The 25482-nt window shown below is 36.0% G+C and overlaps 1 protein-coding gene across 6 annotated transcripts in view; it reads right to left on the bottom strand.

Moving 5' to 3' along the window:
• Positions 1 to 2124: 2124 nt before the first annotated feature.
• The window catches only part of LOC140153659 (tetratricopeptide repeat protein 7B-like), a 76796-nt gene continuing 53438 nt past the window's right edge, over positions 2125 to 25482 (bottom strand). For 4 of the 6 annotated variants that reach the window (XM_072176460.1, XM_072176462.1, XM_072176463.1 and 1 more), the window contains 8 exons: positions 24930 to 25090; positions 23764 to 23880; positions 21796 to 21896; positions 16446 to 16472; positions 9847 to 9987; positions 5463 to 5560; positions 4662 to 4858; positions 2125 to 4084 (listed from right to left, as the gene is read on the bottom strand). In XM_072176460.1, coding sequence (XP_072032561.1) covers positions 3955 to 4084; positions 4662 to 4858; positions 5463 to 5560; positions 9847 to 9987; positions 16446 to 16472; positions 21796 to 21896; positions 23764 to 23880; positions 24930 to 25090 — 972 coding nt within the window. In that variant the 3' untranslated portion in view covers positions 2125 to 3954. The remainder of the gene's footprint in view (positions 4085 to 4661; positions 4859 to 5462; positions 5561 to 9846; positions 9988 to 16445; positions 16473 to 21795; positions 21897 to 23763; positions 23881 to 24929; positions 25091 to 25482) is intronic. The other 2 variants (XM_072176461.1, XM_072176465.1) reach the window with 1 other exon arrangement.

The following is a 25482-nucleotide window of genomic DNA, read 5'->3' as shown; positions in this document are numbered from 1 at the left end:
GTCACTCAGGGTTAATCATTTTGAAACCCATGCTCCCTCTGTATTATGGCTTTACCCATATCTTCCACAACTGGAGTATTTCAAATAGAAGTTACCCAATTGTCTATTCAATTCAAAACTTATACTCCCTCTGTGGAAGACTTTAGCTAAATCTTCCACAGGGGGAGTATTGTAAATGGAATAGCCCATTGTATTTGACTGACACATGATGGATCTCAGGTTGGCATTTCTCAAAATTAAGCGACCTTGGGAACAATACAAAAAGTGTAAGCTTAGTGGTCAGTTCATGGTCACTGGTTTCCCTTTGTTATCAACAACAAATTGCTGGTAATATCTTTAAAATAACTATAATTTGAACCACACTTAACGACTTTACACAAAAGTTATGTGGTCTATTTGACAAATGAAATGGCAAGGACCTATATTTATATAATATTGAATGGCTTTGAGTGTGATACAAGAATATATTGCACGAGATAGAAAAATATTGCACGAGTCAAAGGCGAGTGCAATATTTTTCTATCGAAAGTGCAATATATTCTTGTATCACACCTAAAATAAGCCATTCAATATTATTATTATTATTTATATCAGGCTTTTTCTACGCGATAAGATGACAATTTAAGCTTACCTAGCCACCGGGTTTAACCAATGTGTATTGTAAATGTAAGCTTACCTTTTGACCTTCTTGTTTTCTGCTCTTTACTCCCCAAAGACAATTTCGGAATAATTATATATATATAGGTTTATTTGTAGATGTGGATTATATTTCCTAAGGTTATCATCATCCAGAACTGCCGCATGAATTAAGTTTGTGATTTTACTTGTTTATACAGTACTAAATCTCCTGTGAGCCGTTACGGTGTCTGTAATGTATTGTTGTGCTGTTGTATCATGACGCGTGTCGGTGCCGTCACCATGGTAACGCAGCACGGCAGACGCTGCGATCGCGCGTACAATATTCAAGAAATATTGTATTGCATCCGGGTATTTTGAAAATATTGTACAATATACAGTTTTATTGTATCGCTCAAAAGCCTGATATAAATAATAATGAAGAATATCTCTCTAATAGGTGTCATATCATCGGTCACAACACACAGTGGCGTAGAGAGATTTTTCCAAATTGTCCTTTTTACATAGTGGTGTAAACGTTTAGAGCTTGCTATATCCTATAATAGTTATTCCTTTTTAACTATTAAAGATATAGTTTAATTTTGAACCTTGAACTTCAACATTAAATGTAATCGGGCCACTGAGAGATAACAATGGAGGAGTATAGACTCTGTTATTAGTAACATATCCTTCAAACACGTTTTGCTTGGAAATGTATTTTGTCCTTCATGTACGCCACTATGTGTTGCGGCCGACGATATGCTTGTTACAGTAAAATTTCCATGAGTGACTTCAAAACTGAATGGGAAGTGCTTAACTACACTGATTCTTGCAGGCAAAGTATACATAATAATTACTCATTACAAGCATGGTATTAAAAAAAATAAATAAATAAAGCGCCTTTCACATGTATCAAAGCGCTTTACATTTATTCCGGCGTCGTTAGAATATGTCAGCTGCCATACAATGCCCGAGGCATGCTCATACCTTTGGGCGGCGCTCAATGGACAATATCCCTAACAGCTCCCCATTTCACCCCTGGGTAGAGAGAGGCAAGTGAGGTAAAGTGCCTTGCCCAAGTGCACAACACGATGGCACTGCCGGGGCTCGAACTTGCAACCCTCCGATTGCGAGGTAGAGCCCGTACCGCTGCGCCACCGTGCCCCTATTATGTCTTGCACTGTGAATGTTGAATAAAAAAAATGCACCATAGTGTGTCTCGTCTCAAATTGTGAGTAATGCCATGTTGGATTTCGCAGTGGCAGATTCGAATCGGTGCATTTACACGGTTGCCTCACCAGCGTACCGACAAATCGCCCTTCTACGCATGTTTACACACCCCGCAGGATGAGGTTATCGTACACGATTCATATCAGCCACTGTGAAATCAAAAATGGCATATCTCTCAACTAAGTAAGTAAGTATCCTTTAAGGGGGTACTACAACCCTGGCCAATTTTTTGCAGATTTTTGCATTTTTCTCAAAAATTATAGCACATTGGTGAAGGACTACAACTACTGCACTAAAAATTCAGCAACTCAGAGCAACCAGTTATTGATTTATTGATCAAATATTGGTTTTCCCTCATTTTTGACTGTAACTCCACAACTGTTGTCTGTGCTGAAATAAAAATTTCCAGTGCAGTAGTTGTAGTCCTTGCCCCTATAATATACATATCTTACTTGTCACCAATGCGCTATAATTTTTGAGAAAAATGCAAAAATAGGCACAAAATTGGGCAGGGGTGTAGTACCCCCTTAATAGCCAGATTTACTACCTCAGGCAAAATGCAATCTATTTTCCAACGGAATCTATTTTTACATAACCTTAGATTGCAGCAGAATTTATGAAGGTGAAGGTTTCATTTCTTTTGTCAGAAGGTCACTACATGTACAAACTGTAACACCCGACACATATGCACACTGTTCTGCATGATTGTCTTCAAATTTGTCTTCTAAGAGCTGCTCACAATCTATTCTGAAAGCGCCTCAACAATTTGATCCCATTTTTGGAAGTTGTAAGTGACATTTATATAATTTTGCAGGAGAAGTGTTTTTGTGTTTCAGTTTTTTAAAACTTATTTCCTCGATTTAAACGTCTTAATCATAGAATTAAACGGTTACTACCACTCCCCATTCCAGAAAAATACAGCACAATTTTTTTTAGATTAAAAAAATATTATCAACTTCTGCCCAATGAAACACAGCTCAATCCTAATTATTCATTTATTACAAATTGGCAATAAATGTTGAATTTCACTATTTGGACAAATTTATGAATTAAGGACCAAAAACCATGCATTTTAGGGTGTTCTTACATGCTGTGACAATCAAGTCTAAAGACTTCTTATCAATAAATTAAAATAACACAAAAAAGTGAAAATTAGAGTAAAATTGCAGCATAGACTCAAGATTTTGAATGCTTAGACTTGTTCCAAGTCTTTCATTTTTATACTTCGATTGTCACAAAACATTCCGAAAATGCATACTTTTTTCAAGAAATTGGTGAAATAGTTAACTTTTTCTTTTATCTCCAGGTAGTTCTGGAATGGGGAGTAATTGCTTTTTACCAAACAGGTTGTCACTGACCACTACGGCCCCACATCCATAAACCATTAAACAACAATACAGGGACTTGCAGCTAAGCGCACACCCTAGACATTCCACAATTGACCTTCGCAGCCAGGACCAGCTCCCCAGGTTTCGTACGGTAACAACAAGAAAATTAGTAGCAAGTTCCTTGTTCAGGGGAATTTCAAGCTAACTCAACTACTAATGGATGGATAATTTACACCAAGATGTAATTAAGGAATGTTTTTAATGTTGAAATATTAAGCTAGATCCCAAAGGAACCTAAAATTATGGAATGTGAAACCAGGCCATCTATAGATACTTGAACTATCATGTGGTGGTCTTTGAAGGAAGCTTACGTTGATACAAAGGATTAGACTACACTACAAGATTCTTATTGTGGCCGCCTGCACAGGTACACCATCGCCAATGTACCTGGACTGGTGCACACAGTACATATATAGTACCAATGCTGCTACTGCACAGTACCTATCAGCAGTAATACTGCACTGATACTACACTGGCACTTCCCTGGTACTGCGCAGAACCGGCCAAGTACCTTGGCGACGGTGTACCTGTGTAGGTGACCCCAATAGGAATATTGTAGTGAAATATGGGACATTCTCCATAATCAGGTAAAAATTGTAGACATGCATAAATGTTTTCTAGTAACTAGATATATAGGCAGGTAGGAGAACTGCACATGGATGGTGGCTCCGAGCTTTGATCACTTTGCAAACCATGTCAACAAGCTGTACCTGCCAGATACTCAGAAAGTCTTTGATACAATGGAAAAAGGTTGCACAGGGCTTGTGGCTTCCAGCTGCAAACCAGTCAACAGACAGTCACTAGCTGATTCATATTCTCCTTGGGCTTCCAACACTTTTCCAAGATTTATCCTGTGGAGAGGAAGATTAAGAGATAACTAGATGATTACTGATTGAATGTGGTCAACCCCCCAAAAATTGTTACCATTATTTCTTTTATAATGAGAAGTATGTAAATATTAGTATGATTTTAGAAACTGGAGATAGTTTTGTCAATAACAAATTTGTATCATCCCACCAAACAGAAAATGTTTCAATGTAAAGGGTATAAAACGTTTTAATAACATTCAAAAACAGTTTTGAAATCTTGCTGCAAACATTCTAACATAATTTTATTAAAGTGTTGAGAAATATTTTGCAAAAATGTTTGCCAACAAATATTTCACACTAACATTTTGACATTTTAAAAATGCTGTAAATGTTTTTTCACATAAAATGTTTTCATGACATTTGCATAACCTGACATTTAAATGTTACTAAAATATTTTGACCAAACCAAAAACGTGTTTATAACATGTTTATAATATATTCAATGTGTGTGTTTGCCGGGACATGAGAGCCTAGTTGCTAAGCACATTTTGAGGGGTCAAATAAAAATTGTTTGCTAATTTGGGTCAGTTGGGCCCTTAGTTAAATGCTATCAACCTACCATGACATGTGAGCTGTAGGGTCTATATTGACTGCATCTCGGAGTACTTTCTCCGCAAGCTGATAATTCTCTTGGTAGAACAAGACTCTGCCTAAGTTTTGAAGACTTTTGATGTGGGTAGGGTTGAATGAAAGACTACTGTCGTAACAATTCTTAGCTTCGCTCCATGCTTCCCGGTGCTCATGAACACATCCACGCTGATGGAAAATAATTAACAGAAATTATCAATAAATGAAGAATTCGAATGCAATAAGCGATATATCCATATTTTTCTATATGAGATATAAGTATAACTCGTCAAATCAAAAGAATGTTATAAGAAAATGTGGTTTTTGATCATAGCTTTAAAAGTATATTGGGTTTTTTAAAGTTTGGTGTCTTTTAAAAGCTACCATTGTAGGGTAGATATTGGTAGAAAAAAGTTAAAAATGGCATGTATCCCCTTTTAATCTAAACTCTTCATATGTTCTTTGTCATTTCCAATTTGTAAGCTTTTAATGCTGTAAATGCCAAGAAGAAAATGACATGAACACTACTTTTTTAACACTTTCTTGAAATCTTATATATTTTAACCCCTGAGCACTACCTGCCGATCTAACATTGCCACTGATTGGTCAATTACATGATATCTTCACCTTAATCACCAATCAGAATGGAGCTTTGCAATTAATTCACCCCATTTTTTTGTGTGGTGAAATTATTCTAACCATGTTGCTGATTTGTCCAATTGATGATGAAAACTTCTTTTTGGCCAATCGGCAGGTAGTTCTCATGGGGTTAACCAATCCTGTGTTAACTTACCATAAACATAACTTGATGTGACAAAGGGAAGATTGCACATGCTTCTTGGACACATGCTCTAGCTTCAGTTGGCTTGTCTAACAACAGGTATAATTCAGCTGCAAAGAAACATAAAGGTTTACTGGTTACACAAATGGTCAAAAAGATCTTGTAAATACAATAAAATATTTGAACAAAATATATACTGTTTAAAAAAAAATTCTTATGTTGCCCTGCCAAGGACGGCAATCCTAGATAGTCATCTGAAGATATGGGTTTTGAACACTACACATAGTAAATATTCATGTGAAACATTTTTTTGCATTTTTGTGAAACCTTTATTTTTTTTGGTCAATTTTGCAATTTTCAAATGACCTTTGAACTCAGTTTGTGACCTTGTACACGAAAGCTCCCACAATGCAGCTATGACCCAAGTTCGATATAAAATTGGCTCAATTGAGCCCTTTATTGGTCGAGCTATGAGTTTTCTAATATTGGACGATACGAAGTTGAGTCCAATATTTCAAAACTCATGGTGAGACGAATAAATATTGGGGGTAAACCATCCAATTTTGTCATTATAATGTTTTGGATCCAATATTTTCACACACTTGGATCCATCAAAACATAATAATGGTTGTACTTGGATGTGAACTGTTTATGTGAGACCAGATTTTGTATTTTCAGCCTATATTTACAAGTTGACCTCAGATGACCTTTGACCTCAGTGTGTGACCTTGAACACCACCAATAGATGAGGGTTCCCATAGGGCAGATAAGTTTGGTTGCAATAGGATTTGAACTGTTATATGAGACCAAAAAGCCTTGCATAATTGTTGACGGACACACAGGCGCACACCCAGACACACTGACTGACTGAAGGACACACAATTGATGGTGCCATAAGGTCTTTTCCTTCGGATGACCTAAAAATGGGTGGGAGGAGTTTCAGATGGTCTGCTGGTGTTGAGAATATCCTGGACCTGGAATAATTATGATCATCAATAATATTGTACCCAAACAAATTACTTAACATCAGCAATGAATTACAGGGTGTCCCAGAATGATTTGTACCGTGTTTGCAAAAATAACTAAAAATAGAAGCGGGCAGTGTATCTATTTTGATACATGCATTATAATGCTGGACATGTCTCCTACTTATTCTGTGAATTTCAGCACACTACCTTTATTTGTTTTGGCGTGGCATGCAATAATGTAAAATCAATGAAAAACTGCTTTTCATTTTCAGCGCAAACGACTCGCATACCCTTGAAAATGGCACGATACGATTAAATAAAGAACGTGGGATGTTTGGCACAGCATTTCGACGACAACTACTGTTGGGGTTGGGCCTTAAAGCTTGCCAGACAGCTGCAATCTTCGCTCTAGTTCTTGCAGTCTTACGAGCACCTGAAGCTTCAATCTGCCGATTCCCGACAGTTCTGTGCTCGTCAAACTTCTTTACGTTATACACTATCGCTCCTTTGACTGGAACGCGTGCTCGCGGAAATCGTCTAATGAATCTTCTTTGCGTCTCAACATAGCTGCCGGTTTGCCAGTAAGTTTTTGAAAGGAATCTACGCTGCTGCACAATAAATTGAGGAGCCATCTTTTCTGTACCACAAGCAGTTCGACCTCTGCAAGCATTTCAAATTACATGGACCTCACACCACAATAACTAAAACTACCGCCAAAGAGAGAATGGGATTAGGCCGCAAATCCTTAATTCCATGTAATGATTGCTTAAATAACGTCATAAATAATAGATAGATATCGGCTATTTAGTGGAAATATGAACAGGGCACAACTAAAATACCTGCATAACTTTTTCCAAATAACTTTGTGCTGAGCGGTTAGTAATGTTACAGATTTTCAAAATAGGTTGCGTTGTCAAAACTTAGAATTCACCATTTTTACATAATCTTCTATAACTTCTACTAGAAACGTCCAATTTTTAAAATCTAAAAAATCTGAGAAAGCTAAATATATGTAAAACTTAAAATGTAAAACAATATGAACATTTAACATGCCCTTCATACCTAAAAAATTCCATCTTTCCCGGTACAGATCATTCTGGGACACCCTGTATGTATATTTCTTTTGCCTGTATCGTAAAATCAATTATATTCCAAAAGTATCTGAAGCTGGAAATATGTCCATTTAGAATGACAGTAACAACAAACAAACAAACACCCCTGTCATCATAACAACGACAATAACAACAACAAATCCATTGGTACCTATTCTATCAAAATATACTGCGCCAAAAAAGTATCCTTACACTTGGAAAAATAATCACAATTTCAAAACTGAACCATTAAATTTGTTTTTGTAATAGATGCACTATCTAATCCTGCACATTATGACACCACATTGAATCCAATGTGACCTCAAGAAGTAAAGTTACAAGCAATTGAATAGACCAGTTTTAAAAGTGACAAACTGGCCTATACAAGGCGCAAAAAGATTCCAACAAGCGCAATAAAGAGACAACACAGTTTCTTTAATGAAGCTTTATTTAAAGCAGTGTTTATTTCAGTTTTTACTACTCTGTACTATTCATAACTTCCATTTCATTTGTCAGCTAGCTTTTGTTTCAGTTTTCTTTTGTTCCTTTTGTTTTAAATTAAAGGCATGCACAAATCAGCCATTTACCACTCTCAAACCAGATGTCTAGTCCATGGAGTTTTCAATAGGCCAGTTTGTCACTTTTAAAACTTGACCTTTGTCTATTCAATTGCTAGTAACTTTGCTTCTGGAAGTCACATTGGATTCAATGTGGTGTCATAATGTGCCGGATTAGATAGGGCATCTATTAAAAAAACAAATTTACCCCAATATGGCTCAATTTTGAAATTGTGATTATTTTTCCAAGTGTAAGGATACTTTTTTGGAGCAGTATACTTCAAACTATTGTCAATGTTGCAATTAGTTGACAGGAAATGCTCACGACAGCAAACTTGTTCAAGCAGTATACAATAATAGCCCTAGCCCAGGGCATAAATATTATCAATATATTATTGACGCCATAAAAGTCAAATTCAATATATGGGTTAATTCTTGTCACTTAAGGTTGCACCCAGGGTCACCCTAAGTGGGAAATTTTAATCATTGTTTTGTGTTGTCGATCTGTCTATCACAGTTAGTGCTGTAAGGTATAAAAAGAGTTTAAGATCCTAATTCTAAAATTTGAGAAAACAGTTACTAGTTTGTGTCCTTAGAACATAAATATACAGTTTTCATTTATTTCGAAATGGATGAAATTTAAAGAATTTTAGTCCGAAAAAATTTGGGCCCAAAATAAGTTTTTGTGTGATTTTCTCAAAAACTGAAGCACTTATGCCCAAATTTGACCTCATAGATGGATTAATCAAAAATGAATGGTGATTTAAATGGTTTCTGTTGCAATTAGTAGTGGATTAAGTCCTGATTTTCCTTAATTTGACTGACCTATAACTTAGCAGTTATGAGACCCATAAGTTTCCAGGGTTAAGACCAACCTTGTTTACAAATCAACAGTTGTTTACAGCTTAGTGAAACCTACCTAACAAATAGGTCACATAGTTACAAATTTTTGTTTAGTGTGGGGAAAATGGATGTTGAGGCCAGTGGAAATTTTTAAAAAATTTTTAAAGGGTATTTTGTATTAAATTAGGATTGTACAAGATCATGAAGTCAAATAAGAACTTTCTAAGCAATTCCTTCGACCACACCCATAAAATCTGTAACTCTTTGTAAGTACAGATCAAAACATTTTAATTTATATTTTAAATTTATATTTTATGGCTTTAAAAAGCCATATCATAACATTTGCTGAGGAGAACGCCCTCAAAAAAAATTTTAAATTCTGGTTTTTACACGATTGTAATGTACTTTAGCAAACAAAGATACTTTGCAAAAATCAAGACTTTAGGTGCTGTAGTTTTGTCAAAATCCGAGATTTTGAATAAAACGCAGGAACCGTTGTTTTATTATTACTATGGAAATATTAGTCAAACACGTATGCGATGTTCATGCGAGACACATACACACATCAGAGGATCGTACTGTATTACAACCGCTGGAGTAACATGCATAGTAGTAAATTCCAATTTTCTTTCTTTGCCTCACTTGTTCGGCTCAAAATTAAAAGGGAGCATATCTGACAGTAAAAGCTAACGTTGCATGGAAAATAAATAGTAATCTATTCTTACAGCAATGTTATTAAACATGGCTTTAAAATAAATATATAGTAAAAGATTTAGTTAAATAGTAAAAGAAAATGAAATACAAAATGGGACCATACTGAGAAAAAAATCAAGTCAGGGTCAACCAACTAATCCGTATTCTTTCAGCTGGCTGTATCACCACAAAGGTTTTTTTTTTTAGATCCAACCCAAGATAACCCCATGACCTAATAACCTACCTATTGTGAGCCATATTCTGGCCTGAATATTCCACACAAACTGTGAACCTTGACGAGGTATTGTACTCTCTGTTGATGAAGCACCGACCTCTGACAGAGCCTGTTCTACTCGTGATGCTGCCAATGAATTCTGCACTGAACCTGCATAATGAAAGTAATTATTATAGAATTAGGATACAAATTAAAGTATCGCTGATGAGGAGATTCTCCTACCATTGTCATGCAGAAACAAAAAATAAAATTCAAACATTTAGTTTGTTTGAAAAGTACATTAAAAACAAAAACAAAAAAACAATAAGAGAATAAATTTTTGGATCAAAAATATATTTCCCTAAACTGAGTTCTGGTATTTTATTTCTACTCACACTTGACCTACTTTTATATGTGAAGTAAAGTCACACAAAATTGTTTGCCAATTGCGTGTTAATTTTCACATCAATATTGCCCTTTGATATGCTACAATAAACTAAGGCCCAAAAAAAATCATAAAATCTTACAGTTACAGTGTGCATCTGTTTTGTGGTGCACATATCTTGGGAGAAATGGGCCAATTTACTTTTTAAACCAATTATTGGTAAAAATTGTGTTTTTAAAGGATATGTTGAAAGAATTAATTACTTAAAATATTTCATTAATGAAACATTTTGTTATTTTTTATAGGAATGTAAGTTTTGAACATTTTGACTTGGGAAGAGGAAAGCAGAAAAAATCAAAAAAAAATCAGTGCACTTAGATTTTTAAATCTTTGGAAGCTCCAAGAGAGTTTGAACTAATATAATAAGCATCAAATTGAACTAATAATTCCTGAAATATATTCTGTGTCAAAAAATAACCCCCTCACAGACTCACTGCAGAGCAACTCAACAACACATATACATACATGTTGTTCTCTAACAAATTCCTCTAATTGTCAATGAATAATGTCAATGATACTTTGTAGTTGTAAAGCTGCAAATGCCTTTTTCTCTGGGTGTGAATTAAATACATGCATAAATTGCTGCAAACAGATTGAACTTACTTCTCAAAGAGGGAAGGAGGCAGAAGTGGAATTGTTTTGACCAGAAGTATACATGTATAAAGCTAAGCTAACACTATATTATTCTTACTGAAAACAATGAAGTACAAAGATGGGATAACACCATTATCCATCTTATTTTGCTTGATAAAAGTTGCACTCATTTGACACACAACTTCAAATCCCCTCCCCCCTCATAAGACCTGGTGCTCCCTCCCCCAGGATGACTCTAAACCACTGAATGGCAACTCTCAAAATCTTAGAATAGTACAGTGGAATAAAGTTCCATAACCTCCTCCCAGAGGTGTAGCCTATCATCCGTTACTCACCTGTAGCAAAAGTAACTTAGAAATTGATACGCTATAGGGTTTGGAAAAGTTCAAAATTTAAGTTGGGGTAACATGGGGAGGGGTCTACAGAAAGATATATAAACCAGGTTTAACCTACGTAATGAGCACATCACACATCTATAAGATAAAGTACATTGTTTATATAGTGAAACCAATGCACAATCAACAGAATGAAGAGAATGGGCTATTCCAGTTACAATCCATACACCCCCTATGGAAGACATGACCTTAATCTTCCACACAGAGAGTGTAGATTTCAAATCGAGTCACCCACTTAGGTAACCTCATTTGAGATTTACACTCCCTGTGTGGAAGATTAAGGTCATGTGTTTCATAGGGGGTGTATGTATTTCAACTGGAATAGTCTAATAGACAGCTCATCTATGGGATATCTAATCTGCAGTGCCATGACTAAAGTGTGGAAAACTGTATAATTACACCTCATAAATATTCATGAGAAAATCAGGCCACTTAATTGGTCAATCACAAAATGACATGACCAATTTCATTGTGCAATAGTTTTCCCTACCACCACGATAACCTCATCGCCATAGTCAAAGGTTGATGTAATAAAACAAATACTACATGGTTTTATATCAGGGAAATAGGGCTCACTATTTTCCCTCAGTACTGGCTTCGGGCCTATCACACCTCACCCACCGGGTTCAGGGTGATAGGCCCGTAGCCAGTACCTCGGGAAAATAGTTTGCCCTATTTCCCCTCTAACCATGTACTATTTGTATGCTACTTATCTCCCATGTACACACTGTATAAAATGTTGTACTACCCTTACTCTGAATAGAAGATTTAAGTTGCAAATACCAGGTGTGCAGGTATATAGTATCATGATACAGTGACTCCAGAAGAATTTAAAGGGAAAAACCCTCACCAGTTAATGAAAAAGCCCTCACCACCCGCTATGAAATTCATAGCATGTGCAGTGTGAAAGGAGTACATTATCGCCTTCCATAAAGTGCAAGAGTTTTTTTTTTGCAAATGACCCTAAAAAGCCCCTTAAAAGTTCACATTTTTGTCACCCTATTTCCTCATGTTTCGGACCAGTTCGAAAGGAAAGTTACAAATATTTATTTTTTTAGTTACGGTCAGATTCATAAATCTCTGGATCAAAAGCTTTAAAATGATATATAATTTGCTTTCAAAAAGGAAATTTTTTGTTTTCTGTATGTTCAATGAGTAGTTTTTTATCACCTTACTTGTCCGACTTATTTAATCACCACCCACAAACTATTGTAATGGTATATACCTGCAGATACCAAGGGGCCAAGGACAGGTGAGACAGCTGAGTTAAACAATGCAAATACAAACAAATCGAGCAGAATTTGCAATGTTGACTTGTAAAATATGATCCAACTTGAATTGAAATTTATTCAACATCTTAAGGGGGTACTACACCCCTGTGGTAAATTTGTGACTATTTTTGTATTTTTCTCAAAAACTAAAATTACACTGGTAACAAAAGTTATGTATATTATTGGGGCAAGGAATCCAATTACCACACTGAAATTTCAGTGACTCAAGACAAGCGGTTCAGTATATATGATAGGAAATGAGGTACATCCTAGCGGTACCTTAGTTCTTATCATAAATAACGAACCGCTTTTCTTGGGTCACTGAAATTCCAGTGTAGTTATTGGATTCCTTGCCCCTATAATATACATAACTTTTGTTACCAGTGTGTTTTTAGCTTTTGAGAAAAGTGAAAAAATAGTCACTAATTTATCGAAGGGTGTAGTACCCCCTTAAAGAGGTGCTTAATGCTAAATTCCAAGCCAGCAAACACCATTGTTTTGATTAATCCAAGTGTGTAAAAAAATTTGATCCAAAACATCAAACATTAACATGATAAAAAGCCCATTATTTATTGGTCCAGCTATGAGTTTTAAAATATGGACTCGCCTATGTCTCCTTCAATTATCTCGTCGGACAAATTATTCTTGCCGTCCCCATTTTATCCCTTAAAATTTATAAACCCCGGCTCCGTCCCTGTATGGGCTCCATCAATATGATTTTATGCCATACTTGGACAGGGTCAGAAGACATCAGAACCATATGGTATCATCAAAGAAAAGCTAAAAACTATTCAACAACACTTGAATTTTTGTGTTTGCATTTTTGTCCGAATAGTTTCAGAGTAACCATAATTCATCATAAGCTGTGTGATACTGGTGAAAGCCTGGTGTATGTGATTGATGGCCTGTACTTCTTGACAGTGTTCTTTTTTGTCCTTGTGAACAGACAAAAATGTGAGTGTTCTTGAATAGTTTTAACCTTTCTTTGATGTCTACTACCAACATATATATATATTTCTATACTCTCATATGGCGTCAGTTTGTCCCTTTCAACTCAAATGTGTTGTTCACATTATATGAAAAAAAAAAAAGACATGCTAGCAACTATACTTTTCCCAAGCCACATTCCAGATTGGGTAACTCAAGATTGCAAAAAAACTAATTCACAGCTTATCTCCTACATAGTCATAATTATGCACCCTGATATAATTTTTAGATGATGAATAGGTTTCCAACTTCTTCTATTTAACAGCTTTCCCCAACTAAACCACCTGAATTGCAGAATAAGAACACTTGTTTAATACCGGAAAACATGTTTATATATGGATGCCTAGTTTAGACCCAGCCTAAAACAACAAACGCTACAATTGAACTTATTTTATCCAGCCCTGGTGGAACTAAGTGATGGCTGGTGAAACCCTGATAAGTAAATTGAGTGTAATTCTGCACTTATAGGCTAAATTTGGGACTACAAGAAAGTGGTGAATTAAGGGGTTATAACACAGCAAGATACCATTTATACTACTAACAGTACTGTACTGCAGTTAACAGAGGAAATGCCTTTAAAAAAAATAGAAATAGAGGTTCAAAGCATGTTTTCTTAAAGAGGTCTACATAAGAGATGTTGAACTGTTCCTAACAACCTTTTTCTTCAAGTCAGTAATCCAACAAAAACACTGTAATATTGACACTAGTTCAACAATTCTGAATGAAATTAATCTGACATTTATATTTAATACACGATCACTTTAAGGTATTATGAACTCTACAGGGGTTTTAGGTATCAGTGCATGCATGTCATCAGCAACCATGAAACAAGGGGGTATGTAATTATTATGTTTAATGAAATCATAAACACAGGGGTACGTTATAATTTGTCAGAAAATAAGTCTACTCGTGTCCTATATATTTGCAGGCAAGTAATGGGCCATTCCATTTTAAAATCCACACTACCCCTGTAGAAGATTTTGGAAATATCTTCCACAGAGGGAGTATGAATTTCAGATTGCATAAGTACATTAGGCAGTTCCATTTGAATTTCATACACCTTCTAAGAAAGATTCAACCTGAATCTTCCTCTGAGGGAGAGTGAGTTTCAAATGGAGCTGCTAATGTACTCATTCCATTTGAAATTCATACTCCCCCTATGGGAGATATTTCCAAAATCTTCCACAGAGGTAGTGTGGATTTTAAATGGAATAGCCCAATGCTGGTGATGCAGTTAGTTGTGGTTTGATTTATAGAGAAACCAATCACCTATGGGTACAATGCACTGGGGCAAGGTGCAAGTTATGAAAGAATGAGGGAATAAAAGATGGTTATGATTGAAACTAGCATGTATGTATAAAGAGTAAAGAAATGTTTCTACTGGTACCCTGCACCTGTATACATGTCATTATGGACCACGGTGGCCTCATCCCAATGACATTGTTCAATAACCTCAATTAAACAATCATAGTGTAAAATTTGACCTCAAGTTGCAGAGTATGAGTTTTTGTACCCAAATTTTCAGAGGTCATTCAATGAATGTGCAAATGTATTGGGGTTAAAGAACTACGCACTGGTGGATGAGATTGTTGTGGATCCTAGTGTGTTTTAGTACAATATCTGACTGACTATGATGGACACAGGATTGGGCTATTCCATTTAAAATCCACACTACCCCTGTGGAAGATTTTGGAAATATCTTCCACAGGGAGAGTATGATTTTCAAATGAAATGAACACATTGGGCAACTCCATTTGAACTTCATACACCCTCTGAGAAAGATTCAACCACAGGGGAGGGTGGGTTTCAAATGGAGCTGCCTATGTGTTCATTTCATTTGAAAATCATACTCCCCCTGTGGAAGATATTTCCAAAATATTCTACAGGGGTAGTTAATTGTAACAGCCCAATTTGTACTGTTCCAACAGGTTTAAACTTTTCCGACATGTCATTGCCATATCAGATATTGACAAGTCTTTGATTGTTCACAAAATCATGGCACAAAACGAGTCATGATTATGCACAATCAACTACTCAATGATCCTGCCACTACACTAGAAGTATACACTGCCAATTAGATGTGTAATGGTTATGTGTGGTATCACAAGCAACCGGATACGAGCACATGATCATTGTCAGCGTCTAATCAGTGGCATAGCTAGGGGTTGTGGTGACCAAGAGCAAGGATACAGAATGGAACCTCTCCATTCCTGAAAAACTGCATGACCACTAATTTAGCTATAATATAGGTGAATTTTGGTCTTAAAATGGTCTTTCAAATGACTGTTTATGCTGAAAGTTTTGACTTTCACTGCTTGAAGGGGCACAGAATCAATCTGGGTGGTGCTGAATTGGTTGAAGCGCTTTGTTCATACTTATGCTAAGGCGCTATATAAATTCTATTTATCGTTTTATCATTTGATTTGGCACCCCTTAAGAAGGTGCCCGGGTCATGTGCCCTTCCTTGCCCACTAGCTACGCTACTGTGTCTGATATTCACAATAGTGAACATCACATACAAAACCAAGTGCTGTAACCAGTTACCTGCCACTCACAGCAGCTGAAGGGAGTATCCCATCATGCATCTGCTTGCTCCATAGCAAATACATACAAAACATAAGTAAGAGCGGCTTAGATATTGAGAGCTATGGATAGTTTCACAATACTTTGGAGATCATATTTTTCAAACAAAAGTCTTAACTCCCCTGATATAAGCGAGTAATTGAAAGTTGAAGTGAGGGATTTTGTGTACACTTTCTATGGCAAGTGCAGTTCTACTGTGGTACTGCAGAGCATGATGGGATACACATATCTGACCTATCTGCTGCTGTGCCTGCCACTAGCACATGTATACCAACTTCGTACATCATTAATAAGTAGTAAGAAATCAAAGACACAGGGTACCAGTCAGCATAAAGAAAACATTCTATGACTTACTCTTGCTCTTTGGACTACTCTTTTGTACTGCATGGAAGCATGAGTGAATCAATCAATCAGTGATGATACAATCAACTCAACTTGACGATAATGTGGAAAGAGTTTAGCTTAATCATGAGTATGATACTTAAATGTACAGCTGTGTAATGGTATATCATAAAATGGATGTCTTTTTCAACACTAAAAGAGGAAATGGGACATTAAAAATGAACAATATACCCAGGTGGCTGACAATCACATTTCAGTTATGATAGATTATGAAATTATGTGATTAATAATACCTATTAATGCAATTGTGAAGATTTTCATTCATCCCGGTATTAATAACTATGAATTTAAGATTAATGTATTTTCCATGTCCTTACATAAAATATTTTTAGTGGTAGGGACCAGTGGCGTAGCCAGGATTTTGGAACCGAGGGGGCACAACTTGTAAATGTACCGACGGAAATATTTTTTGCCAACAGAAGTTGTGATTTGTTGATCCAAAATTTTTTTGCATGGTTTGAAAAAGTGATAAGCAAAAAAATAAATAAATAAATAAAACAATTATAGGCGGTACCAACATTTTTCATCCTTTTTTTATAATTCTCCCCTTTTTTCTGTCACCCTGGGTAAAAAATAGTCTATTGTTAACCCAATTTTTTTTTTCACAAACGCCTTCCGTCTACCGACGGCACCTGCCCCCTGGCTACGCCACTGGTAGGGACAAAAGGATTTTATTTAATTCTGAGCCCCTCTGCACCAGAAACAGAGATGTAACTGGCATTGGACAAAATTTCCTGACATTTTTAATTATGGTTGGGAAAAATGTACTATCATATTCTTTTGTACAGGAGTGCACTGAACAAACATTTCCTGAAATCAGAAGATTTCTCACAAAAGTTACATCTTTGCAGAAAATCCTTTTGAGGGAAGGGGTAATTTATCATTGAATAGCTAACATAAGGGATTTTCTAGGGGTAGGAGGAGGGCCTCAAGTTTTCAAAATATCATTATTAATCACAAATTCTGTGAAATAATTTCCAAATTTGATTAGTATAATTCATCACGCTTTATGCTACGAGTGAGTCAAATAACACTGTTTTCAATCATTATATCAAAATTGACATAGTTTTGAAATAAGACTTATGTAACAAGATTAGCATTGCCCTACTCAAAATATAGGTTGTACGCATACCAGTACACTTTAAATTCTTTACTTTGCTAATTTTTTACCTAAAAACTCTTAAAAATGCGCTACCAACTACCACAATCTATAAACACAAATGTACCAAAAGGTGCAGTAACTATTGACCAGTAATCGTTAGGCCCAGGGTTCAATTCCCTCTGAGTCCTAAATTTTCCACTCTCTCAATTTATCACACATCAATATGTCTGAGCTTCATAAATATCAGGAGTAAAATAAATAAGATACAAAAATTGTTTTACATATCAAGGTTACAATGCCTTGCCACTCAGTTTGTGTTACTTCATGAAATAAACTGAGCTCAAAAAGAAACTTATAATTTTTCACAAGGTCATATCTTGAAATCCTGTCCATCAAATCGAACCAAAATTACACACAGGTTTACTTTAATACTCTACTCTTAAAACATGTCAGTAACCAAGCATTTATCAACTGACACAACAGCAAAATGCACTGACATGGAACAGCTTCCTGGACCACATTCACAGCCCAGCCCTGTTTCATGAAAAAAGTGTATGAAAAGCAGAAAGCAGCACCGTTTTATCATCTGTGCAAGGATCTTGTAAGCATTCTCACAGATTTTTTGTGCTGGGTGCCAAATGTTGGGCTGTGAAAGTGGATGAAGTCCAGGAGGCTGTCCCATGACAGTGCATTTTGCTGTTGTGTCAGTTGGATAACTGCTTGGTTTTTGACATGTGTTTTGAGTAGAGTATTAATGTAATCCTGTGTGTAATTTTGGTTCATTTTGATTGACAGTATTTTAAGATATGACCTTGTGACCACAAGTTGTAAAAAATTATAAGTTTCTTTTTGAGCTCAGTGTACAACCATTCATCATTTTAGCAATGATGGTGTATCAATATTACCCTATGAGAGAAGTCCAAATAATTCAGTCCCAGAACAAAATATTCACTTATTGACATGATCGTGTACTATGAGAGATGCAATGCATTTGAAGAAGAATGCATCGTTAATTTGCCAGCTGGCTTATGGCATTTTAATTTCATTGGGATCTGTTATTGTACCATTAAGAAGTGTACACTTAAATGTTCTCTTGATGAAATTCATCCACAACTTATTCTCCCATCAAAAATAGCCATCTTGGAATGGTGGCAAAGCCTAAAAATATTGATTGCTTGGTGCAGACCAATTGCCCTCAGCTTGTTTGTTTTTATTTGTTTTTTTTCTATTTCAGGACAACTTATTTTTTAAACACGAAAGAAAAAAATCTTATGTTTGTATTTTGTTTTAAAAATCAATTATCCATATTAATATTTGGTATAAATGTACAATGGCACAATGTACGTTGGTTTGCCTCAAGTTCGGTGATGTAGGTGCATAGTTCGCTGGTCGTCGTATCAAATTGCGAGCGTACTGTTAATTGTACATAGCGTATATGATCCTGTGTCATATACTGGGGCACCCAAAAAGGTGGTTTTGTTACATTTTGATGTGCAGCTTGGATTTCAAAACACTGTCACTTGAGTATTCCTTCACTTAGAAGATTCAATTAGGTCTTAAATTGAGGCTAATTTATTCTATATTACTCATGTTTTTAACCTTATGACGTTCGGCATGAAATGTGCCAAGGGTGGATGAGGATTAGGAGGAGGATTAGGAGGAGGGATTCGTATCGTAAATTTGATCTAAAACCCCATTAAAAATTTGAATTTAGTAAAAAAATGTCTAAATGAACTCCCAGAAATCTAAACCAAGTAAATAAATACAGAAGGTCATTTAAAAGACTAATACTTGCTCAGAATGATTGTAAATGTGGAAAAAAGAGGTGGGGCTAAATCCCACCTACTTTGTGATTGTTTTTGCCCGCACCCTCTCATTTTTTAACCAATTTCCATAAAAAAGGTGTCAAAATGCTCAGGAGGATGAACCACTTCAAATGAGACGTGTAGGTAAGATGTTTGAAACATTTCCTTTTTTTACTATGTAACACAAAGGTACCCCAGGTTGTGACACAGGACCATATACACCAATACAAAAGAGGGTTGCCTGTACACCTGCAGCGCAACCATTATAAGCATTGACGTCACTACAGAACTTGAGGTGAACCAAAGAATAGTAGTTTTGGGAACACAACAGTAAACAAAATTTAAACAATAAATAAAAAGGCCGACTAGTAAACCAAAAATTCTGTTGGCTTATTATGGAAATTTTGTTAGCCCTAATAATGGAGGATTGATGTGATCGCTTGCAGATGATTTCTTTCACATGATTAAGTAATGAACATGAAACATATACGATGCAGCAAAACATGAAAGATGACACAATATAATCAAAGTTGCATAAACTAGCATTCTCATTATGTGAATGTAAAATATCACTCGAGTCATGCAGCTCTATGATAGCAACAATACCATACACAATCATATTTCTAAACTGAGGAAAACAATCAGGATTTTGACGTGGCTCTGATAACTTTTACACAATACTGTTGTTATACTTTGCAGTAAACAACATGTTATATACTGCGCCAATAAAGTATCCTTACACTTGGAAAAATAATCACAATTTCAAAACTGGACAATATTGGGTTAAATTTGTTTTTTTAATAGATGCACTATCTAATCCTGCAAATTATGACACCACATTGAATCCAATGTGACCTCAAGAAGTAAAGTTACAAGCAATTGAATAGACGAAGGTCCAGTTTTAAAAGTGACAAACTGGCCTATACAAAGGCAAAAAGATTCCAAAAGCGAAACAAAGAGACAACACAGTTTCTTCAATGAAGCGTTATTTAAAGCAGTTTTTATTTCAGTTTTTACTTCTCTGTACTTTTCATAACTTTCATTTTATTTGTCAGTTCTTTTGTTTCACTTTTCTTTTGTTCCTTTTGTTTTAAATTAAAGCCAAACGCATAAATTAGCCATTCACCACTATCAAAAGAGATGTCTAGTCTGTGAAGTTTTGAATAGGCCAGTTTGTCACTTTCAAAAATGGACCTTCATCTAATCAAATGCTTGTAACTTTGCTTCTTGAAGTCGCATTGGATTCAATGTGGTGTCATAATGTGCAGGATTAGCTAGTGCATCTATTAAAAAAACAAATTTAGCCCAATATTGTTCAGTTTGGGAATTGTGATTATTTTTCCAAGTGTAAGGATATTTTTGGTATAGTTGGTCATTACATACAAAGAATCTTCTTAACAAACCCAAATTTTACTCACTAGTTTGATGGTTTCACTTTTCATGGTTGAAAAGCATCATCAGAATATTGATTGATGATCACTTCTACCAGTTGGACGAATCCCAACCACAGAGGTTGTAGAATTGTCCCTCAGTAGAGGATCATATTACATGACTTGGATAGTGGGCTAGATCCAGATTCTGTGATGCTTCTTAAATTTGTGTTACACTCCTTGCTACGGATTTTTGAATCGTCCCAATCTATTATATGGTTCTGCTGAACTGCATGTTGAACATATTAAACCAAGTAATAGATTGGGGATTGGCGATAATTTTTGAGATTCATCCAACCAGAAGAGGTGATCATCAATCAATATTCTGATGATGCTTTTCAACCATGAAAAGCGAAACCATCAAACTTGTGAGTAAAATATGGTTTTGCTTAGAAGAATCTTTGTATTTAAATTATCTTCAAACCTGTCGAATCTGTTCAGTAGTTGGTCATTGTTAGCTAAGTAATCCATGTAAACACCTAAATGTACAAGGATCATTTGTTCAAATTTTACCCATTTCAAAATCTGTTATGAGAGTGTGTAATAATGGAACATTACAGGTTCTACTTGTCCATGAAATAAAAAATTCAGATTCTATCTGTGCCTGAATCATTCCTATCCTCCAAAGTCACCTACAGTCTGTCCACATAGAAGTACAAACCAAATCTGTGGCATCGGGGGTCGATGCTTTGCGTTACACGCACTGCGTGTTAAGAAACATGACGTGTAAAGAGCGAGGTACGCTCAGCAAGTACAAATGGCGCAGCAGTTGGCGCGCCAAAGAAACATTTACATACGCATTGCACTGAAATAACTATTCTCATACCTCCAGTTTCCAAGGTCTATTTACTTTGTACTTCTATGTGGACAGACTGTATGGGAAAATGAGTAAAATAAAACCATTAAAAGAAATGTATGCCTTTTATCAGCACCCAAACACAGCATGCATTTTGCATTTTCATTACCTGAATCACGATCACTAAACTCCGATATGTGCATCTGTGCCAAGCTCCTTTTGTCGCTGGTGACCTTTTCAATCAATCCTGTACCTCTTACAACTTCATCACTGAAAAAGACAAAATATGTTATCAATCACCATCAACTGGAGGAAAAGGAGGTATGACATATTACTTGCGATGTGACAAAACAAAATGAGTCGGATGTCGGGAATATTGATTTTGAGATATAACCAATAATAGCATTCAACTTCCTTTGTATTTTATTGTTCTGAGCAACACTCAAATGGCCATATCTCTGGAACCTTAAGTTTAATTATGATAGGATTTTCAGCAAAATAAAGATCTGCAAACTAAATTTTGATTATGATGGATATCAGAGTCATTTAGCTTGATCGCATCACATTAAAGGCACATGTAACTTAAGGGGGGCATGTGTGGCCGAGTGGATAAGGCGCCCGACTCATAATCCATAGGTTGCGAGTTCGAGCCCCGCTCGTGCCAACGTGTTGTGTCCTTGGGCAAGGCACTTTATCCGCATTGCCTACTGGGGGATGGGGTTGGGTTGGATTGGATGTTTGTATAGTTGTTTGTTTCAATGTTGCAATATTGGCGCTGATTAAGCTGCTGCCTGCAAATTGCATTGTGTCTGTTTAGGTGTGTTTAATGTACAATTCTAGCAATTTGACCTGCGGGTCACCATTAGAGTTTGAAATAAAACCTTCCTTTTTTTTTTTTTAAGGGCTTGGACAGCAACGTTTGCACAGTATTTTTTGTGGGACATGAGTGCACATCAGACATATCAAATTGCATTCTGAATACGAGAAATGTCTTTCTGATATCGATTTTGATTTTTTGAACACATTTTATGGCAAATTTATTAAAAATTTATATTTTTTCATTTTTTGTATTTAGCAGTCCTTGAGGTGAAATTTATAAATCTATTGATATGTACTTAAAGTCATAATGTACGATCTTATAATATGAATTTGGTTAATTTTTTTCAAACCTGATTTTTTGGCATATTTGTAATGTTTACACCTGTCACAACTTGCACCCAAATGGAATCAGCCAAATTTGTTGTGTTTGTAGGTAAACAGAGCAAAGTTGACATAAAGTCATAATTCAAGAAATTATGACTTTATGTCCATATAGAACTGCGTGTTAAGCGGCAAAAATAACAAGCAGTGTTTCTTTCACGTTACCTCGTTATTTCAGCTCAAAATGGACAGAAACCATTCCCGATCATTATTACTAGTATTATTTCAGCATTTTGAGTATATGTGATGCGATCAAGCAAAATCAGTCGGAACTCGGCAATAATAAATTTTCAGTTTCTTATAGGAATGTAAAAAGTATTTATAAAGCTGGATTTGCAGAAAATCCCATTGAAATTGAACAACAAGTTCCAAAGATATGAGCAATTAAAGAGTTATCAAAACAATAGGAAACAAAAGGAAAAATGTCCTTTGTTTGGCTATATCTCAAAATCAATATTTCCGAGTTCCGACTGATTTGGCTTGATCGCATCACATATAATGACAAATTTAAAATTTGAAGGAAATCATACATTAAGCCTTTAAAGTGTATGTAGCTGGGAGGAAAAGCAGACGATCATTTGAAAATTTTGACTTTTCGTATTGAAAATACACCTTTTTCCCAAAAGACCTAAATTGAGGTTTGCCCCTCATTTTAATAAAATTGCTTGTTCTTATTTGACCTTTAAACATTTACCAGACTTTCTACAGCCCATTGGGGGTTCAAAGAGTTCAAATATGTGTTGCTATGGCCTTGTTTTGCTAATCTGATCTACTAAAAAGGTCAATAGCCTTTTCCAACTCCTACAATTATAATGTAGGCCTAGCATCTGTCAAAGGCATTAATTTTGCCTGTCATAGGAGCAAACTCCCTGTCTAAAATGACAGGCAGATGAGTGGCTAGCTAAGACACTGTGGCTGTGGCCCAAGTCTGACTTACGTTCTTAAAGAAGCATCATAAGTCTGTTTCCAACAATTCAACAGCTGTTTGCATGTCACCAATGCTTCCTCTGGTCCCAAACACACCTCCTCTAATTTGATCTTGGTAAACAATAAACTATAAAACAATCAAGCAACAAAACAATCAATATCTCATAACAATACACTTATTGGATATGGTATGATATAAAATTAATTTCCACGACCATAACCAAAATTCCATGACTTCTTTGGAATGTCCATAATTTTCAAAATTCTGTTACTTTCCAGATTCTGTGCGACAAGCAATCTTGATTTTGTAATGCTTCACAAAAGGGGAACAACTTGAATTGATAGAATAGTGAATGAAGCTGGAAGGATCCTAGGTGTGTCATGGCAGGACTTCAAAGCTGTCTATGCTGATCTGTTGAGCAAGAAGCTGACTGGTGTGATGGATAACTCTGGTCATCCACTCCACGATCGTTTCTCATGTCAGCTGATTCCCGACCATATGAGCTTGTCCTTTGCCATGACTAACAGATATCAGACTTCATAACTTTGATTACAAAAGGGGCGCTGTTCTTAGTCAGCTGTAATTGAGCAGCCTCTTGTCACACTTTCACGATATCCGACGGGTACCCGAACAAGCACTACGAAGCGTGCCTCTTCACACCTTACGAAATGCTTACTAGCGTTGCGTTGCGTTGGAGTTACTTAGGCTACTATTATTTCCTCTTACTTAATAAAAAGAAACGAAACAAGTTAGATTTAAAATTCTACCAAGGATCGACCGGCGTTTAAACCAGCAACCTATCGATCCATAATCGAGGCACTACACACTATGCTACAAGTGGTTGTGCTAGAAAGCCGTCTATTTATTATACTTATTGTTTACGGAATAAAGCGCGCGCACACGGTATACTTTTACTATTACTAGTATATTACCAATGAATAACCCTAACCCTAATCCAAACCCTAATCCTGGTCCTAATGCTCTGCGCCGGGCAAAACAGGTACGCCGGGCAAAACAGATACCTGATCGACGCTACTAAGCTTAATCCCCAAAAGACCTTTTGATCGCCACTGAAGCGAGCTAAAATGTGACAACGGGTGAATTGAGGGTTCTTCATCTTAGCGCTACTGTTTTAATAAAGTATTACTTGACTTGACTTGATCATTACCCCTTACCTAATCTTATCTGGATATTGGTTAGCTGCTACTTCTATAACATTGAGTGCTTCACTGAATTGTTTCTGAGCTGATAACAACAGAGATAACAGATGCAATGAATTCAGGTCATCTGCATTTAACTTCAGTGCCCCTCTTACTTTCTGTAATGCTTCAGGAATCTATAATAACGGACAAGGTAAATGGTAAATGTAAAATGAGACAACGTTTCTTGCTGAGCGAGGAGGCCTTTTGAGGGTACTGAGTGTTTAAAACGGCACCAATGGTACATGTAGTAGCTTCATGTAAGAGGCAGCTGGGTTGTCAGTTTGATGAAGAGTGATGTAGCAACTTGAAATAGTAACAAAGATGTGTCATCAACATATGTATTTCCTAGTATGAATCGCTTCAAAATAGCCGATGAACAATCTACATGAACCTAATACAGAGGATCAATTGGCATTCACCTTTGAGAATGGCAACAGATCAGATTGCCGAAACAGTATAGAAAACAAACGAGTTTTTCTTTGATTTTTTTTACTATGAAAACTTTTAAATATCAAACCTTCAAACA

Source organism: Amphiura filiformis, chromosome 5 (genome assembly GCF_039555335.1).
Source record: "Amphiura filiformis chromosome 5, Afil_fr2py, whole genome shotgun sequence".
Taxonomy (NCBI): domain Eukaryota; kingdom Metazoa; phylum Echinodermata; class Ophiuroidea; order Amphilepidida; family Amphiuridae; genus Amphiura; species Amphiura filiformis.
This window is presented reverse-complemented; position numbering and strand designations above follow the sequence as displayed.